At 47.3% G+C, this 20,874-nt stretch overlaps 1 protein-coding gene across 4 annotated transcripts in view; it reads left to right on the top strand.

Annotated features, from left to right (window-relative positions):
• Positions 1-7,008: 7,008 nt before the first annotated feature.
• Positions 7,009-20,874, top strand: part of wash1 (WAS protein family homolog 1) — a 36,398-nt gene continuing 22,532 nt past the window's right edge. The window contains exons 1-3 of one of the 4 annotated variants that reach the window (XM_072485384.1): positions 7,009-7,087; positions 8,945-9,106; positions 10,876-10,987. In XM_072485384.1, the coding sequence (XP_072341485.1) occupies positions 8,967-9,106; positions 10,876-10,987 (252 nt within the window). In that variant the 5' untranslated portion in view covers positions 7,009-7,087; positions 8,945-8,966. Of the gene's footprint in view, positions 7,137-7,762; positions 7,910-8,944; positions 9,107-10,875; positions 10,988-20,874 lie in introns of those variants that run through there. The other 3 variants (XM_072485382.1, XM_072485381.1, XM_072485385.1) reach the window with 3 other exon arrangements.

Genomic DNA, 20,874 nt, shown 5'->3' on the forward strand with positions numbered 1-20,874 from the left:
ATGTTGCAGCGAAACAAAAGCCATCTAACCTACACTATGCCATTATCATCCATATGCTTATCCAATAAACTTTTAAATGCCCTCAATGTTGGCAAGTTCACTACTGTAGCAGGTAGGGCATTCCACGGCCTCACTACTCTTTGCGTAAAGAACCTACCTCTGACCTCTGTCCTATATCTATTACCCCTCAGTTTAAAGTTATGTCCCCTCGTGCCAGCCATTTCCATCCGCGGGAGAAGGCTCTCACTGTCCACCCTATCCAACCCCCTGATCATTTTGTATGCCTCTATTAAGTCTCCTCTTAACCTTCTTCTCTCCAACGAAAACAACCTCAAATCCATCAGCCTTTCCTCATAAGATTTTCCCTCCATACCAGGCAACATCCTGGTAAATCTCCTCTGCACCCGCTCCAAAGCCTCCACGTCATTCCTATAATGCGGTGACCAGAACTGTACGCAATACTCCAAATGCGGCCGTACCAGAGTTCTGTACAGCTGCAACATGACCTCCCGACTCCGGAACTCAATCCCTCTACCAATAAAGGCCAACACTCCATAGGCCTTCTTCACAACCCTATCAACCTGGGTGGCAACTTTCAGGGATCTATGTACATGGACACCTAGATCCCTCTGCTCATCCACACTTCCAAGAACTTTACCATTAGCCAAATATTCCGCATTCCTGTTATTCCTTCCAAAGTGAATCACCTCACACTTCTCTACATTAAACTCCATTTGCCACCTCTCAGCCCAGCTCTGCAGTTTATCTATATCCCTCTGTAACCTGCTTCATCCTTCCACACTATCGACAACACCACCGACTTTAGTATCATCTGCAAATTTACTCACCCACCCTTCTGCACCTTCCTCTAGGTCATTGATAAAAATGACAAACAGCAACGGCCCCAGAACAGATCCTTGTGGTACTCCACTTGTGACTGTACTCCATTCTGAACATTTCCCATCAACCACCACCCTCTGTCTTCTTTCAGCTAGCCAATTTCTGATCCACATCTCTAAATCACCCTCAATCCCCAGCCTCCGTATTTTCTGCAATAGCCTACCGTGGGGAACCTTATCAAACGCTTTGCTGAAATCCATATACACCACATCAACTGCTCTACCCTCATCTACCTGTTCAGTCACCTTCTCAAAGAACTCAATAAGGTTTGTGAGGCATGACCTACCCTTCACAAAGCCATGCTGACTATCCCTGATCATATTATTCCTATCTAGATGATTATAAATCTTGTCTCTTATAATCCCCTCCAAGACTTTACCCACTACAGACGTGAGGCTCACCGGTCTATAGTTGCCGGGGTTGTCTCTGCTCCCCTTTTTGAACAAAGGGACCACATTTGCTGTCCTCCAGTCCTCTGGCACTATTCCTGTAGCCAATGATGACATAAAAATCGAAGCCAAAGGTCCAGCAATCTCTTCCCTGGCCTCCCAGAGAATCCTAGGATAAATCCCATCGGGTCCCGGGGACTTATCTATTTTCAGCCTGTCCAGAATTGCCAACACCTCTTCCCTACGTACCTCAATGCCATCTATTCTGTTAGTCTATTTGGCATTGAGTATCCAAAGCTGTTGTCCTTAAAGGGAGTCCCAGTGGCTGCAAAAATATTTGTAGAGTTGGGAATTGGGGATGAGGAGGGGGGCAGCATTAATGCTGATCCTGGTCCCACAAAGATTGAATTCCCCACTTCCCGCCTGCCTACACATGCCCCTCCCAGAGATCACCGCCCTCTCACCTTATTTGTCAATAGATCACATAATCTCTGCTGCTGCTCAATGATTCCGCCTTTAATCGACCACATGGGGATGCAGCATCTGTGTCCAACTGACCAGGTCTGGGACACGACGACAACGCCTGACAAGGACTCTCCACTGATGACCCTGTCACTAACCCTTCCTAAAGTTCCCAGCACCAGGAGCACCAGTCTTCAACCAATCTGACTCACTCCACAACAAACAACGGAATGCATTGGATACAACAAAGGCTATTGGCTCTGAGGACATCCCGGCTGTAGCACTGAAGACTTGTTCTCCAGAACCAATTGCACCAAGAATGTTACCTGGTATGGAGGGCATTAGCTATGAGGAGCGGTTGAATAAACTCGGTTTGTTCTCACTGGAACGATGGAGGTTGAGGGGCGACCTGATAGAGGTCTACAAAATTATGAGGGGCATAGACAGAGCACGGGCTTGGAGGGCCGAAGGGCCTGTTCCTGTGCTGTACATTTCTTTGTTCTTTGTTCAATAGCCAAGCTTTTCTAGTAAGCAAGTAAAGGGTCATCTCTTTGAAAGTGTGGACCGCCCGCTTGGCCAGCCCATTGGAGGCTGGGTGGTGTAGGCCAGTTCTCATGTGCCGGCTTCCATTTGCGGCCATGAACAATTTGAAGTCTTTTTAAAATAAATTTAGAGTGCCCAATTCATTTTTTTCCAATTAAGGGGCACTTTAGCGTGGCCAATCCACCTACCCTGCACATCTTTGGGATGTGGGGACGAAATCCACGCAAGCATGGAGAGAATGTGCAAACTCCACACGGATAGTGACCCAGAGCCAGGATTCGAACCCGGGTCCTCAGCGCCATTAGGCAGCAGTGCTAACCATTGCACCACCGTGCTGCTCTCAATTTGAAGTCTTGACTGGTGAACGTTGCCCCGTTATTGGACACCAGGACTTTGGGTATCCCGTGGGCACTAAAAATGTGACGCAGTTTGTCCATGGTCATTCGTGTAGTCGCGGTCTGTACCCGGTGGACCTCGAGCCATTTGGATTGAGCATCCACCCGGACAAGGAATGTCACCCCTGGAACTTGCCGGCAAAGTCCATGTGGACGCAGGATCAAGGCTTTCCTGGCCATTCCCAAGGATGCATCCGAGTCGCCAGTGGGACTTTCTGGTGTTCTTGGCAAGGGCCACAGTGCTGGGCCAATCTCTCGATGTCCAAATCCATCCCAGGCCACCAACTTAGCTGGGAGTCCACACCTTCATTTCCGTCCGTCCGTCCCCTCCCGGGTGCCCATTGTGGTCCTTTTGCAAAGATATACGACCCTGGTCCGGGACGCCCACCCGTGTCCCCCACAAGAGGACGCCATCTCCTACGCTCAGCTCAGGGAGCTCCGTGGTGAAGGCCGCAGATCACATGGCAGTGCTCTATGCTGGGCCCCATATTGAACCATATGCCAGGCCCGCGATAATTGCAGGTCCGTCTGGTCCACTGACCGGCAAGGTGTCTATGAAGTGGAGGGTTGCGATTACCTCCGCTGCCGAAGCGGTTGCCGGCGGTCTTGTGGGGAGGGGCAGACAGCTCAATGCGTCGGCATGAGGTATCCTCGTGCCCGGGCAGCGTGACAGGGGATATTCATAGGCCACAGGAGCAAAGCCCACCCTAGAACCCGAGCAGATGCGATTGGAGGGATTACCCAATCCTCTTTAAATAATCCCAGTAAGGGCTTGTGGTCCGTATAAATTGTAATGCCGTGCCCGTAAACGTACTGGTGGAATTCCCAGACAGAAAACACGACGGACGAGCCTTCCTCTCGGCCTGTACATAATCCCGTTCAGCGCCTGCGAGCGTGCGAGATGTGAAGTCTATCGGCCGTTCCGTCAGGCGTCCAGTGTGCTACAACCCCTCCGATACCACAAGGCGAGGCGTGGCACATGAGGAGCACTGGCTTCGACCCCTGAGGGGGTCGTAACATTCCCAATAGTGGAAGATACAGAACTAGGGGTCATAGCTTGAGGATAAGGAGTAAACCTTTTCGGACTGAGGTGAGGAGAAATCTCTTTACCCAGAGAGCGGTGAATCTGTGGAATTCACTACCACAGAAAGTAGTTGAGGCCAAAACATTGTGTAATTTCAGAAAGAATTAGATACAACTCTTGGGGCTAAAGGGATCCAGGGACATGGGGGAAGGCGGGATCAGGGTATTGAACTTGATGATTAGCCATGATCATAATGAATGGCGGAGCAGGCTCAAAGGGCCGAATGGCCTCCTCCTGCTTCGATTTTCTATGTATATTTTTATGTATGATTCCAGCTTTTCCCTCTCAAACTGCAGGGTTAATTCTATCATATTGTGGTCATCGCCCATAGGGTTCCTTCACTTGAAGTTCCCTATAGTTATTACAAAAAGTTTGGGACAGATTGGGGCTCTTATATCCAGGAAATGAAAGAATGACCTTGTGGAGGTCTTTGAGATTATGAAAGTGTACATAGATACATAGAAATTACAGTGCAGAAGGAGGCCATTCGGCCCATCGAGTCTGCACGGCTCTTGGAAAGAGCACCGTACCCAAGGTCAACACCTCCACCCTATCCCCATAACCCAGTAACCCCACCCAACACTAAGGGCAGTTTTGGACACTAAGGGCAATTTATCATTGTCCAATCCACCTCACCCGCATATCTTTGGACTGTGGGAGGAAACCGGAGCACCCGGAGGAAACCCACGCACACATGGGGAGGATGTGCAGACTCCGCACAGACAGTGACCCATGCCGGGAATCGAATCTGGGACCCTGGAGCTGTGAAGCAATTGTGCTAACCACCAGGCTACCGTGCTGCCTAGGCTTAGAGATGTTTCCACTTGTGAGTAAGACCAAAATAAGGGGCATAAATACACGATAGGCCTGAATAAATGCAATAGGGAATTCAGGATAAACTTCTTTAAGTCTTTCACATGAGAGTTTAAACCAGGGCCCTTTCTGCCTGTTTGTGTTGATGGAATAATCACAAGGAACTATATCCCTGGTGTCCTGGACAATTTTATCTCTCAGCCAACATCATACAATAAAAATCAGCTATCTGTTCATCCTCACACTGCGATGTGGATCTGCGATCGGTCTCTTTGCCCTACACAAGGTGTGAATCACTGCTTTGTGGATCAGACCTGCTTTTGGGCAGAAAATATATTATTATTGTTATTCTTACTACCTGTCTCCTGTTCTGAAGATTGCCACATCTTGTTTCAATCTCTCCCGATTACAGGTTAATTCCGGCACACTCTCCCGCTCTTCAATTCAGATGAAAAGTCAAATGAGCTCGGAGCGTTAACTCTTTCTCTCCACACAGGTGCTGCCAGAACTGCTGAGGTTTTCCAACATTCTCTGTTCTTGTTTCAGATTCCAAACTCTGCTGTGTTTTGCTGACTTTGTGGAACATGTGGACAGAGGAGCAGTGACCCAGAGGTGGGGTATGCTGCTGGGGGGGGCGGGATGTGGTGCTTTGGGTGGGGCGTGGTGCTGGGGGCGGGGCGTGCTGCTGGGGGGGCAGGGTGTGGTGCTGGGGCAGGGCACGATACTGCGGATGGGGTGGGCCGTGCTGCTGGGGGTGGGGCATGGTGCTGGGGGGCGGGATGTGGTGCTGTGGGTGGGGCGTGGTGCTGGGGGGGGAATGTCACAGTAGGCAGGGCATGTCACAGTGGGCAGGGTGAGTTGCTGTGAGCAGGGCATGTTGCTGTGCGGCGCCATGTCGCTGTGGGTGTGGCCTGCAACTGTGGGCAAGGCTTGTTGCTGTGGGGTGGGGTTGTCACTGTGGGTGGGGCCTGTCACTGTGGGTGGGGCTTGTGATGTGGGCAGGGCTTGTCACAGTGGGTGGGGCTTGCCAAAGTGGGTGGAGCTTGATAAGATTTTAGAGTCCATTATGAAAGATGAGATTGCGGAGTACTTGGAAGTGCATGATAAAATAGGACTGAGTCAGCACGGTTCGTCAAGGGGATGTCATGTCTGGCAAATCTGTGAGAGTTCTTTGAGAATGTAAGAAGGAAGTATGACAAAGAGAACCAGTGGACGTGATTTATTTAGATTTCCAGAAGACTTTGGCAAGGTGCCATATAGGCTATAAGTGCCCATGGCGTTAAGGGTAGGATACTGGCATGGATAGAGGATTGGCTGACTGGCAGAAGGCAGAGAGTGGGGGTAAAGGGATCGTTTTCAGGATGGCAGCCGGTGACTAGTGGTGTGCCTCAGGGGTTTGTGCTGGGATCACACCTTTCACAATATACATTAATAATCTGGAAGAAGGTACTGAAGGCACTGTTGCTAAGTTTGCAGATGATACAAAGATCTGTAGAGGGAAAGGTAGTACTGAGGACACAGAAGGATTTGGACAAGCTAGGAGAGTGGGCAATGAAGTGGCAAATTAAATACTATGTGGAAAAGTGTGAGGTTATGCACTTTGGATGAAGGAATCTAGGCATGGACTATTTTCTAAATGGGGAATTGGTTAGGAAATCAGAAGCACAAAGGGACTTGGGAGTCCTTGTTCACGATTTTCTTAAGGTTAATGTGCAGATTCAGTCGGCAGTTAGGAAGGTAAATGCAATGTGAGCATTCACGTCAAGCGGACTAGAATACAAGAGCAGGGATGTACTTCTGAGGCTGTAAAAGGCTCTGGTCAGACCCCATTTGGAGTATTGTGAGCAGTTTTGGGCCCCGTACCTAAGGAAGGATGTGCTGGCCTTGGAAAGGGTCCAGAGGAGGTTCACAAGAATGATCCCTGGAATGAAGAACTTGTCGTATGAGGAACAGTTGAGGACTCTGGGTCTGTACTCGCTGGAGTTTAGAAGGGTGGGGGGGAATCTTATTGAAAGTTACAGGATACTGCGACGCCTGGATAGAGTGGGTGTGGAGAGGAGAAACTAGAAGCAGAGGACACAATCTCAGACTGAAGGGACGATCCTATAAAACAGAGATGAGGAGGAATTTCTCCAGCCAGAGGCTGGTGAATCTGTGGAACTCTTTGCCGCAGAAGGCTGTGGAGGCCAAATCACTGAGTGTCTTTAAGACAGAGATAATCTTGATCAATAAGGGATCGGGGGTTATGGGGAGAGGGCAGGAGGATGGGGAGCAGGATCGATGCTCCTCAGCCTTATGGTCTCAGGGGGCTGAGCTTGTAATGGTGGGCGGGGCTGCTGGCGGTGGGCGGGGCTGCTGGCAGTGGGCGGGGCTGCTGGCGGTGGGCGGGGCTGCTGGCGGTGGGCGGGGCTGGTCTCCGTGGGCGGGGCCAGTCGCTGCTGTACGCGTACGCATGCGCATGGCCGACAGGGTGATGCGCGAGCGCGGGTTGGTTTGCTGAGGTGAGGCTGTGGCGGTCGGAGCGAGAAGCGGCAGTGAGCGGGGCGGGCGGTGAGTGAATGGTGTCTGTGGCCGGGCAGCGGTTCCGCCAGTGCACGGGCAGCGGGTGGCAGGAGTTCGACTCGCCCAGTCGGTATCCGCCGGGCTGAGTCTGCAGCTGCGCAGTGTGCTGGCTCTGAGCGCACGCGCGGTCGGCGGGCCGGGTCTGCAGCTGCGCAGTGTGCTGGCTCTGAGCGCATGCGCGGTCGGCGGGCCGGATCTTCAGCTACGCAGTGTGCTGGCTATGAGCGCACGCGCGGTCGGTAAACGGGACTGCAGCTGCGCAGTGTGCGGGCCGGGTCTGCAGCTGCGCAGTGTACGGGCCGGGTCTGCAGCTGCGCAGTGTGCGGGCCGGGTCTGCAGCTGCGCAGTGTGCGGGCCGGGTCTGCAGCTGCGCAGTGTGCGGGCCGGGTCTGCAGCTGCGCAGTGTGCGGGCGGTGGGCCTGGAGCGTCCGGAGTTTCTCCAAACTCCTCTTCGCTGCTGAACATCCCGGAGCCGCCCCGCCCCATCCCGGAGCCGCCCCCCCCCCCCCCCCATCCCGGAGCCGCCCCCCCCCCCCCCCCATCCCGGAGCCGCCCCCCCCCCCCCATCCCGGAGCCGCCCCCCCCCCCCCCCCCCCCATCCCGGAGCCGCCCCCCCCCCGTTACTCAGTGACCGCCGCCTGGATTGAGGTGATGAATCCCTGTCTGAGTCACAGGTTCCAGTGGCTCCGCAAAGCGAAAATAGAATCATTTTTAATACTAATAATCTTCATTGTCACAAGTGGGCTGACATTAACCCTGAGGTGAAGTTACTGCGAAAAGCCCCTAGTCGCCACACTCCGGCGCCTGTTCGGGTACACGGAGTGAGAATTCAGAATTTCCAATTCACCAAACAGCTCGTCTTTCAGGACTTGTGGGAGGAAACCGGAGCCCCCGGAGGAACCCCACGCACACACGGGGAGGATGTGCAGACTCCACACAGACAGTGACCCGGGGCCGGGAATCGAACCTGGGTCCCTGGCGCCATGAAGCTATGGTGCTAACCACTGTGCTACCGTGCTGCCCATCCAGTCTGGAACACATTGGCTGGGAGGTTGGAGAATCCCCAGGGGGGACGCGAGAATCATGCCCCGACACCGGCTTCCCAATTCTCAGGCACCTGCGGGTTCGCCGCTGCGCCAGTCGGGGGCCGTTGAAAGCAGCACCCCCCCCCCCCAGCGATACTCACCTCACACATGGCGGGACCTGGAAGGTGGGTCTGCGGCGGCCATCCTGGAGGGGGGGCGGATGGATCCGATCCCCGGGGGGTGGGGGGGCACACTTTGGCCTGGCCCGCAATCGGGGCCTACCAATCTGCGGGAGGGCTGGTTCCATGTTCCTCCGCGCCGAGCATCTGTAGGGTACTGCCATATTGCCCGGGGGCCGACGCGGAGAAGGGAACCCCCACACATGTGCAGAATAACGACAGCCGTAGCGCGCATGCGTGGAAATACGCTGGCTGTAGCGCACATGCGTGAACTCCCACTGTTCGTTCCGCGTCGGCAGCAGCTACGGGGACCACTCCAGTGCCGACCTAGCCTCCTAGGAAGGGGAGCATTCCCCATTATCAGGGACCGTTGACGCTGGAGTGGTTGGCACCACTTTTCACGCCGGCATGGGGACATAGCCCCACTGTTGGAGTCTCCCGCCCATCCAGTGTGGAACACATCCCCATCCAGTGAGGAACATTGAGTAACTAAAACATTATGATCATTAGTCACAATTACTGTTTGCAATCAGGAAACTGCAGTTGATTTCTGAGGATTAACTTGATTACGGTTGCCTTTTCTTTATTCTAGTTTTCTCCAACGTCAAATTAAAATGATGCAGAAATACTTCACTGAAGGACAGGTGTACAGTATTCCAATCATCCAGCCAGACCTGCGACGTGAGGAAGCCATTCACCAGATCAGCGATGTCCTTCAGTATCTCCAGAAAATCTCCACTGATGTTTTCACCAGGTATGAACCATAAATGACATCAGTATTGAGTAAATAAAAGCAAATTACTGCTGATGCTGCAATCTGAAACAAAACCAGAAAATACAGGACAATCTCAGCAGCTCTGACAGCATCTGTGGAGAGAAATGGGAGCTGACGTTTTGAGTCTGGATAGCTTTGACAAAGAGTCGAAATGTTAGCTCCCTTCTCTCTCCACAGATGCTGTCCGAGTTGCTGAGATTGTCCAGTATTTTCTGTTTTTGTTGTGGGTATTGAGTAAACCTGGGTAAACATTGTGTGTTACTGAACAAGGGGTTTACTTTACTGATGGGATTATTTGTGTTTTTAGTTTTTTGAGGTGCTGGGTACTGTGTTTGTGTCACTTGCAAGAACAAGTTAACAGGGAATTCCACCAGCTATTTTCACTTGCTTGTTTGTGTAGGCTTTTCTATTTCAAAAGGAAGTAGAGTACTTTGTAAGGGAGAGTTATTAGTATAGTCTTCACATTAAATAACATGCACTCAATATAGTGCCTTTTTTACAATAAAATGTCTTGAGCCATGTCATAGTGAGGTAATGACTAGCAAACAGTAAAAGAGGAAGTGTCCAAAATGATGGGTTTGAGGAGACTTTTAAAAGCCAAGAAAGAAGTAAGATGGCTTTATGGAAGGAGTTCCAGAGAGAGCGACAGAGATTAGTTTAGATATACCTGTGCGAAGGGTGCCGAATCTGCCAAAAGCAGCAGTGGAGCCTGATTTTATCAGGATAAGAAGTGGGAGAAAATGTTATTTAGGATTGCAACTGATATGATTGGAATCTGTCTGTTGATACTGAGATTACCTGGATGGATTGCAATGATTATCGTTCTCAATCCAAATCTTTGAGAGAGAGAGAGAGGGGTAAGGCCATAGAGAATGGCCTTACCCCTCTCCAAATTGAATTGACATCCTCTTGCTGGCCTCCTGAACACCATTTTTCATAACCTACAATGAAACCATACTTTGCCATGAACTTATATTTCGAATTTAGAAAGATCTTCCAATTAATCATAATTCAGTTTTATTTCCTTTGTTACTCTCTGAGGTGAATTGGTTGTGTTGGAGAAGCACATACAAGTTGATGTCAGTAGGAAATATAAGTTCATGGCAAAGTATGGTTTCATTGTAGGTTATGAAAAATGGTGTTCAGGAGGCCAGCAAGAGGATGTCAAATTCAATTTGGAGATAATGGAAGCACGGAGGAGGATTGAATGAGAGTAGTGAATTAGTGTGGGATTGCCTCCAGTGCTCTTTAAATGCTCGAGTACGTTGCCCAGTGCCTGTATGATAGTGTAACTCGGATGTAACAATATCGCTCCCCACCTCCATCATTTCCTCATATCTTGCTGAACCATCACTGCATCAAGCCTGCCTCTGCTCCAAGTGTAACTTTTTTTTAGTTCATTCTCTCATCTCTTTACAACTTCAATGTGCTGTTGTAGTAAGTCCCTTCTTTGGTCTTCAAATAATACCATCTATTTTTGTACCATTTGCCAATTCCAACTCTGTCCTTCAAATTGTTAATGTACAGAATGGCCTCCAGAACTATCCCCTGTGGAAAGCCTGCTCACCACTTCCAAACACTTGTAACCCTGAGCCTTGCTCTCTGTTTTTTCCCTTCTAACCAATTATGACCCCTGTTTCTATCCTCCGCTTAATTCCGTACATCTTAACTGAGTAATGGCAAATATATTTTGATGCTGGTGTGTCATCATTTAGAATAAATCTTAACACCAGAATGTGTTATTTCAGGGTTTCCCAGAACGTGGCGAACAACCAAACTCGCTTGCAGTGCATCAATGACCGAATCAATTTGGCACAAGCTAAGATCAAGACCATCAAAGGCAGCAAGAAAGCCACAAAAGTAAGGGCTAATTTTCCCGGGTTTTCATGTTGTGTTCAATTCTGAACTGCATTTCTGCATGGGAATAAAGAATTGTGAATTCAGAAAAATATTCCTTCATTGTGTTGCTGTACCTCTTTGCACAATTTGAAGTTAATGATGTGATTTTTTCAATGCCAAACGCGAACGAATTGCACTTCCAGTTTCCTCTGAGGTATTTTTCACAATTTTGTCAAAAACTAACCTTTTGTACACTAAATCTCCTTGACAGTTTGTCTGTAACAACACAAACAATTTAGAAAGATCTTCCAATTAATCATAATTCAGTTTTATTTCCTTTGTTACTCTCTGAGGTGTAATTGTGAATGGTGTTAGAATCTGAAATGACTGCTGTCATAGCATCTAGGTGGGATCAGCTGTTCCCTTCATATCTCCATGATGGTACTCGCCTCAAATATCAATGCAGTGACAGCCAACTGTCTTATAAGATCATGATTTACACCATGGTACTCAAATATCACAGAATGATAAGTGTTAAGTAATGGGTTAAGAGACATTGCAATTAGTTGTCTCATTTATGTTAAGTATCCATTAATTGACACTGATATGTAAAGGCGTTCAGGTGGCCTCTGTCAGGTGGTGTGTTGTTCAGAGTTTTGTGCAGAGGCTGTGGAAGTGAAATAAATGGTGTTTGGTGAAAAGGAACAAGAACTTTAGACTCTTCATATCACAGTAACTAAAATGGTTAACAATTGGTAGCAGAGGACGGTTGCTGTGTAAATGTGAAGGTTTGAAAGATACAACTTTTCCTGATCAAACCAAGGAGTGAGTGAGAAAAAAAGGGATATATGGCTGAACCGAGGATAAAGATGACTGGATATGACTATCCTCCCTTATTTTCTGAAAGGGAATCGTACGACCAATGGAGAAGTGCAGTAGTTATGTGGACTAAAGTAACTGCTTTGGGAAAGAAAACAAGATATGGCATTGGCTCTTTCTCTACCATATGGCAATAAAATCCGAAACATAAGTGCTTTCTGAGCTGGAATTGGAAGAGTTAGACTCAGTAGAAGGTCTGGAGACTTTATTACATTATATGGATAAGATTTGTAAGAAAGATGACTTGTTAAGTGCGGATGAAGCATGGTCGGATTTTGATAAGTTCGGGAAAATGGAGAATATCTCCATGGAAGACTATATAATGGAATTTGGCAGACGATATCAAAGGCTGCAGAAACACAATCTGGAATTTCCACAGTCTGCGTTGTCCTTTAAATTACTTGACCGTGCTAGAGGAGCAACATGGATAGGCTCCTGGTTTTGACAGGAGTTCAGTTTACTGATGACGATACCTTATTCGAACAGATGACAAAAGCTTTACAAAGGTTTCTGGGGAAACATTCGATTCCGATGGCTCTGATGACCCAAATAGGTCAGCCTGCAATAAGGCAGAATATGGAAGATACACTAGTAACAGGATGGCAAAATCGTTTGGCTACGAACAGGGCTCAAGACTATAGATGGAGACCGAAACAAGGAAATTATGAAGACAGAAACCCAGTTAGAACCTACAATAGGAAGATGAACCCCAGAAATGCACGGGGCATGATAAATCAATGTTTTCGATGTGAGACTCCATACCATTATGTCTTCAACTGTCCAAAACGTTAAGAAAGAGTGTTTGAAGCGACACATGACACGGAAGAGTCAGAAGAGGAAAAAGATAGTGACCAGAAAGAAGGCATTGTCCTATTGACAAGCAGTTTTACGCTGGTAATAAGGGTGTTGGTTGCAGAATCCTTCAACTGTGCTGTATTGGACAGTGGCTGCACATCTACTGTGTGTGGAATTGACTGGTTAAAATGTTACCTGGACTTTGAATGCTGAAAATCGTAACAAGGTTAAGGAATTTAAAAGTTCCACAAGTTTCAGGTTTGGGGATGATAATACTCTGAAGTCGCTGAAAAGAGTGGTGATCCCTTGCAATATTGCCGGAGTGAATCATTTCATTAGCACGGATGTTGTATCAAGTGAGATAACTTTGCTTCTGAGCAGACCGTCGATGAAGAAAGCACACATGAAACTGGATATGGAACAGGATAAGGTAACAGTTTTTGGAAAGACGGTGGACTTACAATTTACACAGTCGGGGCACTATTGTATTCCATTACTGACAAATAATTTTTCAAGTAGAGTGGTTAAGGATGTGTTAATGGCAGTTGAAAATGGGACTTTAGCTGATAAAAAGCTTGTGGTATTAAAACTGCATCGGCAATTTGCACATCCGTCTCCTCGGAGGCTGAAAAATTTATTAAAGGATGAAGGGGTAAGGGATGACGACTATACTAGACTGATAGAACAGGTTAGTGACCGCTGTGAAGTTTGTAGGAAGTACAGAAGGACACCAGCACGACCAATAGTAACCCTGCCTTTGGCCAGGGATTTTAACGACATTGTGGCCATGGACCTTAAGATCTGGGATAAAGCAAATAATATATTTATTTTGTAGATTTAGCAACCAGATTTAGTCACTCAACGATTGTACGAAGTAAAGAAAGAGTCATTCTGGATCAAATCGTGGAAAAATGGATAGGGACAGGAATGGGTCCACCGGCAAAATTCCTTACAGACAATGGGGGAGAATTTGCTAATGATGAGTTTAGGGATATGTGTGAAAACATTAATATCAGAGTTATGAATACGGCTGCAGAAAGCCCATTTAATAATGGTGCCTGTGAAAGAAATCATGCTGTCATCGATGACATGCTTCGGAAAACTTTGGCAGATCGACCAAATTGCAGGCTAAATTCAGCTTTAGCATGGGCAGTACATGCAAAGAATTCATTGCAGATGGTTGGGGGCTATAGTCCTTATCAATTCGTGTTTGGTAGAAATCCTAAAATTCCGTCCATTTTGGATGACCAGCCTCCAGCTTGGGAGGGGACTACAATTAGCTCTGGTTTTGCTGAACATTTAAATGCATTACATAGCAGTAAAAAAGCCTTTTTGGAAGCAGAAGTCTCTGAAAGAATCCGCCGAGCTTTAAGACATAACGTACGGCCACCAGATGCCGTTTTTCAGCAAGGAGGCATGGTATACTATAACAGAGACAATTCTAATGAATGGAAAGGCCCAAGGAAGATCATAGGCATAGATGGCAAAACAATTATTTTGCAACATGGTAATCAAACTGTTAGGGTACATTCATCAAGGATAATGGGTACAGATTACAAATTTTCAAATTTAGACAGAGCAGACAGACATGACGAGGAACCAGTCTCGTACGCATGTGTTACAGAACTATGAGGACCAATTAACTGAAATAGACAGGGTTTCTGTGGAGGAACACAACACTTCTGGTGATTAGAACAGGCCATTTTTCCGAAAGGGCAACTGCCAAAAGTTGGTTCAAAAGTGACATACTTGCCTGAAGGGTCTAGTCAATGGAAGGATGCAACTGTTATTAGTAGAGCAGGGAAGGCCACTGGAAAGTATAAACATTGGTTGAATGTACAGCATTCAGGGGAAGGAGTCCAGACAATGGATTGGGAAAACAAAGTTCAAAAATGGAGGGCACAGAAACGCAGTGCCAGTTCAGATAGTGCATCGGATAGTGAACAGGTCCGCAAGAAAAGGTCGAGAACTATTGAAAGGACATCCCACAGTAGAAGGGAAAGATCAAGCAGTAGCAGTACAGAACGAGATACCAGGCGGGAGAGGGGACGTAGTTTGTCAAGATCTTGGAACATGAGTAAGACTACGAATACTAATAGAAGTAGAAGCCCACATGCACGTGAGATTTTGGTGGCTTCAAATAAATTAGATGAAAAAGTTATTAAAGATGCTAAACAGCAAGAATTGCATAGTTGGAGTGAATTTGGGGTACACACGGAAGTACCAGATAGGGTCAAAGAGCTCTATCCCACAGATGGATTTGCACGGAAAAGGTTCTTCCGGATGGAACTTATAAGACAAAGGCCAGGCTTGTGGCAAGGGGATTTGAAGAAAACTTAGAAGATCAGGATTTACGGGTAGATTCACCTGCAGCAGGAAAGGTTATTTTAAAGATCTTCTTGGCTCTATTAGCCACAAAGGCATGGGAATGCAAATCTATAGATATAAAAGCTGCCTTTTTGCAGGGGCATCAGCTCCAGAGAGACATTTTTCTCCGTCCTCCTAAAGAAGCAGCTAACACAGAAGGGATACTCTGGAAGTTGAACAAATGTGTATATGGATTAAATGATGCATCTAGAGTCTGGTATTTTTCGGTAAGGTCAGTTTTGTTAAAGTTAGGCTGTTGCCAGTTGAAAGCAGATCCTGCAATGTTTTACTGCCACTATAAAGGAAATCTTTCAGGCATTTTTATGATGCTGTCGATGATTTTTTGTGGGGTGGGACTAGTGATTTTGAAGCTATTGTAATCTCTGGTTTGAGGAAAGAATTCAGGGTTGGAAGTCAGGCTTCCGGTGCATTTAAATATATTGGACTGGAAATTGGACAGACTAAGTTAGGGGCAACTTTATGTCAGCAATCTTATTTGGAAAGCATCACCCCAATAGCAATTAGTCGTGGCCGGGTTTCACAAAAAGACGCAATGGTTTCAAAGATAGAAAAAGAGCAACTGTGAAGTTTAATTGGGCAACTGAACTGGTTAGGTAGACCGACTAGACCGGACGTGAGTTTTGATGTCTTAGAGTTGAGTACAAAAATGAATGATCCCAAAGTGGAAGACATAATAAGAGCAAATAAAGCGTTGACCAAACTAAAAATGCAGGAGTGTGTTTTGAAGTTCCCAGTTTTAGGTGACCGTAGGCACTTGAAACTCATAGTTTATAGTGATGCGTCCTACGCAAATTTATGTGATGGGGTTTCAAGCACCGGAGGTTTTCTAATGTTCCTTTTGGGGAACAATGGTAAATGTTGCCCGCTTGTGTGGGAAACAAAGAAAATAAGGAGAGTGGTAAAAAGCACTTTGGCTGCTGAGACGTTAAGCCTTGTAGAGGCGGTGGATATGGCCTTTTATATAAGTATGATATTGACATAAATTTTGGGATTAGGGGATTTGGGTAATATACCTATTGACTGTCACATTGACAATAAAACCCTGTGGGAAAATGTGCACTCTACAAAAAGTGTCAATGAAACGAGGTTACGGATAGACATCGCAAGTTTGAAGCAGATGTTGGACAGAGGGGAAATAACAAAAATTAAATGGGTCGACAGGAGCTATCAACTGTCAGACTGTTTCACGAAAAGAGGGGCGAGTTCACAGAAACTTTTGGATATTGTTAATGAAGGGCGCTTGTTTCTGTGACTTTTTTTTTCTCTTTCTCATCCAAACAAAAAAAGGGGGGGGGGGGGAAATCATGTGTGTTTTTAAGTTTCTTGAAATTTTGTTTTCACCTAATTATTTTTTTTCTCCAAGGAAGGGGAGACTGTTAAGTAATGGGTTAAGAGACATTGCAATTAGTTGTCTCATTTATGTTAAGTATCCATTAATTGATATTGATATGTAAAGGGGCTTCAGGTGGCCTCTGTCAGGTGGTGTGTTGTTAAGAGTTTTGTGCAGAGGCTGTGGAAGTGAAATAAATGGTGTTTGGTGAAAAGGAACAAGAACTTTAGACTCTTCATATCACAGTAACAAAACGGCTAACAATAAGGAGTATCAAACCTATTGTAAATTAAATGTATGAATGTGAACATGCTTTTTTTTCTGTGTAGTATATCTTCCTCTGCCATGTTTTTATCCAGTGGAATAAAGGGATTGCAAAATGACACCAGTCGACAGTCGTTAGAACTAAGGCACGAACATAACTAGATCACAATGTTAACCAAGGCAACTAAGAAAAGAGTGGGAACTTTAGAAATTGGTTAGAGTCAGGCTTCAGGATAGTCTTCTGCAACAACATATCTTGGGACTAACACTGTGGGGGATGTCATATTAGATTTGATATTGGGCAACAAGCAGCCTAATGCTACATGAACATTTATACATGAACGAGAGACCATAGCACGTTTGATTTTTGCGTTGTGTTTGACCAAGAGAAATGCAAAAATGATACTAATAGTTCTAGATTTGTGTAATGGGATGAGACTGAGACTGTTCACTATAAACTGGTAAATGTGTGAATGGGTAAAGAGATCAGTAGGTGTCCAAGAAATAATGTAATTAATTAAAATAATTAAGTTGAGGGTCAAAAGCTCTACTTGTCAAAAAAAGTAATGAACGCACTAGTGGTAAGGGACAACATAAAACTAAAAAAGAAGTAATTCGTGATTTGGCAAATGGGAAAGATTATAAAGAGTCGCAAAGAGTGACAAAACCGCTGGTAGGAGCTGCACAAATGCAGAATGAAATTAAACTTGCAAGGGCTACCAAAAGCAGCACAAACATTTAAAGGAATTTTAGGAAAAAGAGTGGTTAAGAGCTCTTGTAGACTGGCAATTTTGTTAATATTACAATGAGCTTATTAATTTTGCACCTGTATTTATTTATAAGGACATTACCCAAATCTAGAAATATTAGTATCATTTGAGGACAAGATCATTTTGGGGGGGGGAAATCCAGTGTACTGATATTGAATGTGGAATGAAAATTCCCAAAATTAGCATAAGCAAATTAACATTAATGAAGAAATGAATGGCAGTAAGAAATAATAATTGTGAGGTCACCCATTTTGGACCTACAAAAAGATCAGAGTACTTTTTAAATGGTGAAAACATTAAAGTCCAAAAAGACTTGAAGGTCCAATGCATAAATCATTAAAATGTTTTAGAATTTGCCCATAACTACCAAAAAGGTTAATGGAATGTTAGCTTTTATTTTATTACAATCCCAGACCAGACCCCACAGTGTTTAGGAATCAGGACCAGAACGCCAATGTCTTAGTTTATTTGTAAAACTGGAAAGAATGGAGTAATTGCATGAAAAAAATAGGGTGTGGTTATTTTTCAAACAAAACTTTATTATGAATACAATATTACATTTTTTAACTTAACACCTGAAATGAACAGCTTACAATTTTATTTTATTTTTAAAATATGTTTATTCAAATTTTTCCAACAATTTTTGTAACATAAGAACTAGGAGCAGGAGTCGGCCATCTGGCCCCTCGAGCCTGCTCCACCATTCAATGAGATCATGGCTGATCTTTTGTGGACTCAGCTCCACTTTCCGGCCCGAACACCATAACCCTTGATCCCTTTATTCTTCAAAACAAACAAACCCCCCCCCCCCCCCCCATAACAAAAAGAAGAAAGAACACAAACGCCACAATCAAAAATAATAAACTACTTATACATTGGGTTTCTCCCGCATATATTAACCCCCCCCCCCCATATGACATTCAAAAGTACCCTTGGGGAAACCCCCCACCCGCCCAAATACCCCCCCGAAAGAGAACCCCCCCCCCCCGGGTTGCTGCTGCTGACCTCCTAGCGCTCCGCGAGATAGTCTAGGAACGGTTGCCACCGCCTGAAGAACCCCTGCACAGACCCTCTCAAGGCAAACTTTATCCCCTCCAGCTTAATAAACCCTGCCATGTCATTTATCCAGGCTTCCACACTGGGGGGCTTTGCGTCCTTCCATAATAACAAGATCCTCTGCCGGGCTATCAGGGACGCAAAGGCCAGGATACCGGCCTCTTTCGCCTCCTGCACTCCCGGCGAGTCCGTTACCCCAAATAGTGCCAACCCCCAGCTTGGCTTGACCTGGACTTTCACTACCTTGGACATAGTCCTCGCGAAACCCCTCCAAAACCCATCCAGTGCCGGGCACGACCAGAACATGTGGACGTGATTCGCCGGGATTCCCGAGCACCTCCCACATCTGTCCTCCACCCCAAAGAACCTACTCAACCTCGCCCCTGTCATATGCGCTCTGTGAGTAACCTTGAATTACATTAGGCTGAGCCTGGCGGAAGAGGAGCTAACCCTACTCAGGGCATCAGCCCACAGCCCCTCACCAATCTCCTCCCCAAGCTCCTCCTCCCACTTGCCCTTTAGCTCCTCTACCGAAACCACCACCTCTACTTTCATTTCTTGATAGATCGCCGAAACCTTGCCTTCTCCGACCCAGACACCCGAAATCACCCTGTCCTCAATCCTCTGTGCCGGGAACAACGGGAATTCCCTCACCTGCCGCCTCACAAACGCCCTCACTTGCATATACCTGAACGCAATTCCCGGGGGTAGCCCAAACTTCTCCTCCAGCGCCCTTAGGCTCGCAAACGTCCCATCTATAAACAGGTCCCCCATCCTTCTGACCCCTGCCCGATGCCAGCTCCGAAACCCCCCATCCATCCTTCCCGGGACGAACCGATGGTTCTCCCGAATCGGGGACCAAACCGAGGCTCCCATCTCACCCCATGCCGTCTCCACTGCCCCCAGATCTTCAACGTTGCCGCCACCACCGGACTCGTGGTGTACTTTGTCAGTGAGAGCAGAATCGGTGCCGTCACCAGCGCCCTCAGGCTCGTGCCCCTGCATGACGCCATCTCCAACCTCTTCCACGCCGCCCCCTCTCTATTACCCACTTACGGATCATCGCCACGTTGGCTGCCCAATAGTGGCCGCACAGATTCGGCAGCGCCAGCCCTCCCTGTCCCTGCTACGTTCCAGAAACACCCTCTTTACTCTCGGGGTCTTATTTGCCCACACGAAACCCATGATGCTCCTACCTACCCATTCACAAAAGGCCTTGGTAATCATAACAGGAAGGCACTGGAACACAAAGAGAAACCTCGGGAGGACCATAATTTTAACCGACTGTAGTCTGACCGTTAGCGAGAGTGGCAGCACATCCCATCTTTTGAAATCCTCCTCCATCTGCTCCACCAACCACGTCAAATTGAGCTTGTGCAGGGCCCCCCAGCTCCCAGCCACCTGGATCCCCAAGTACCGAAAGTTCCTTTCCGCCCTCTTCAATGGTAGGTCGCCTATCCCCCTTCCCTGGTCTCCTGGATGCACCACAAAGAGCTCACTTTTTCCTACGTTGAGCTTATAGCCCGAGAAGTCCCCAAACTCCATTAGGATCCGCATGACCTCCACCATCCCCTCAACTGGATCTGCCACATACAGCAACTACCTCTGCCTCGCTCTCTACCGATGGCATCATAATCACGTTGAGGAGCCTCCGCACATTAGTTTTTAGCTACCTGCCCTTTACAAATCCTGTCTGGTCTTCATGAATCACCCCAGGGACACAGTCCTCAATTCTCGTAGCCAGCAATTTTGCCAGCAACTTAGCATCCACATTGAGGAGCGAGATGGGTCTATACGACCCACATTGCAGTGGATCCTTCTCCCGCTTCAGAATCAGCGAGATCAGCGCCCCGGACATTGTCGGGGGCAGGGTCTCTTCCCCCCCCCCCCCCTCCCTTGCCTCATTGAAAGTCCTCACTAACAACGGGCCTAGCAGGTCCACATATTTCCTATAAAACTCAACCGGGAACCTATAGGGCCCCGGGGCCTTCCCTGCCTGCATGTTCCCCAATCCTTTAACCAGCTCCTCCAACCCAATTGGCGCCCCTAAACCAGCCACCTCTTGCTCCTCCACCCTCGGGAACCTCAGTTGATCCAAAAATCGTCGCATCCACTCTTCCCCCTCTGGGGGCTCAGATCTGTACAGCTCCTCATAGAAGTCCTTAAATACCTCATTTACTCTCACCGCACTCCGCACCGTATTCCCCCTACTATCCTTAACTCCACCTATCTCCCTCGCTGCCACCCTCTTATGGAGCTGGTGTGCCAGCATCCGGCTCGCCTTCTCCCCATACTCGTACGTCGCCTCCTGTGCTTTCCTCCACTGTGCCGCTGCTTTCCCTGAGGTCAACAGGTCAAACGCCATCTGGAGGCTTTGCATCGGAGTTGAGGGGCCCGATACCGGGGCATATGTGAGCACGATGCTC

The sequence above is a fragment of the Scyliorhinus torazame genome, chromosome 19, assembly GCF_047496885.1.
Source record: "Scyliorhinus torazame isolate Kashiwa2021f chromosome 19, sScyTor2.1, whole genome shotgun sequence".
NCBI classification, from domain to species: Eukaryota; Metazoa; Chordata; class Chondrichthyes; order Carcharhiniformes; family Scyliorhinidae; genus Scyliorhinus; species Scyliorhinus torazame.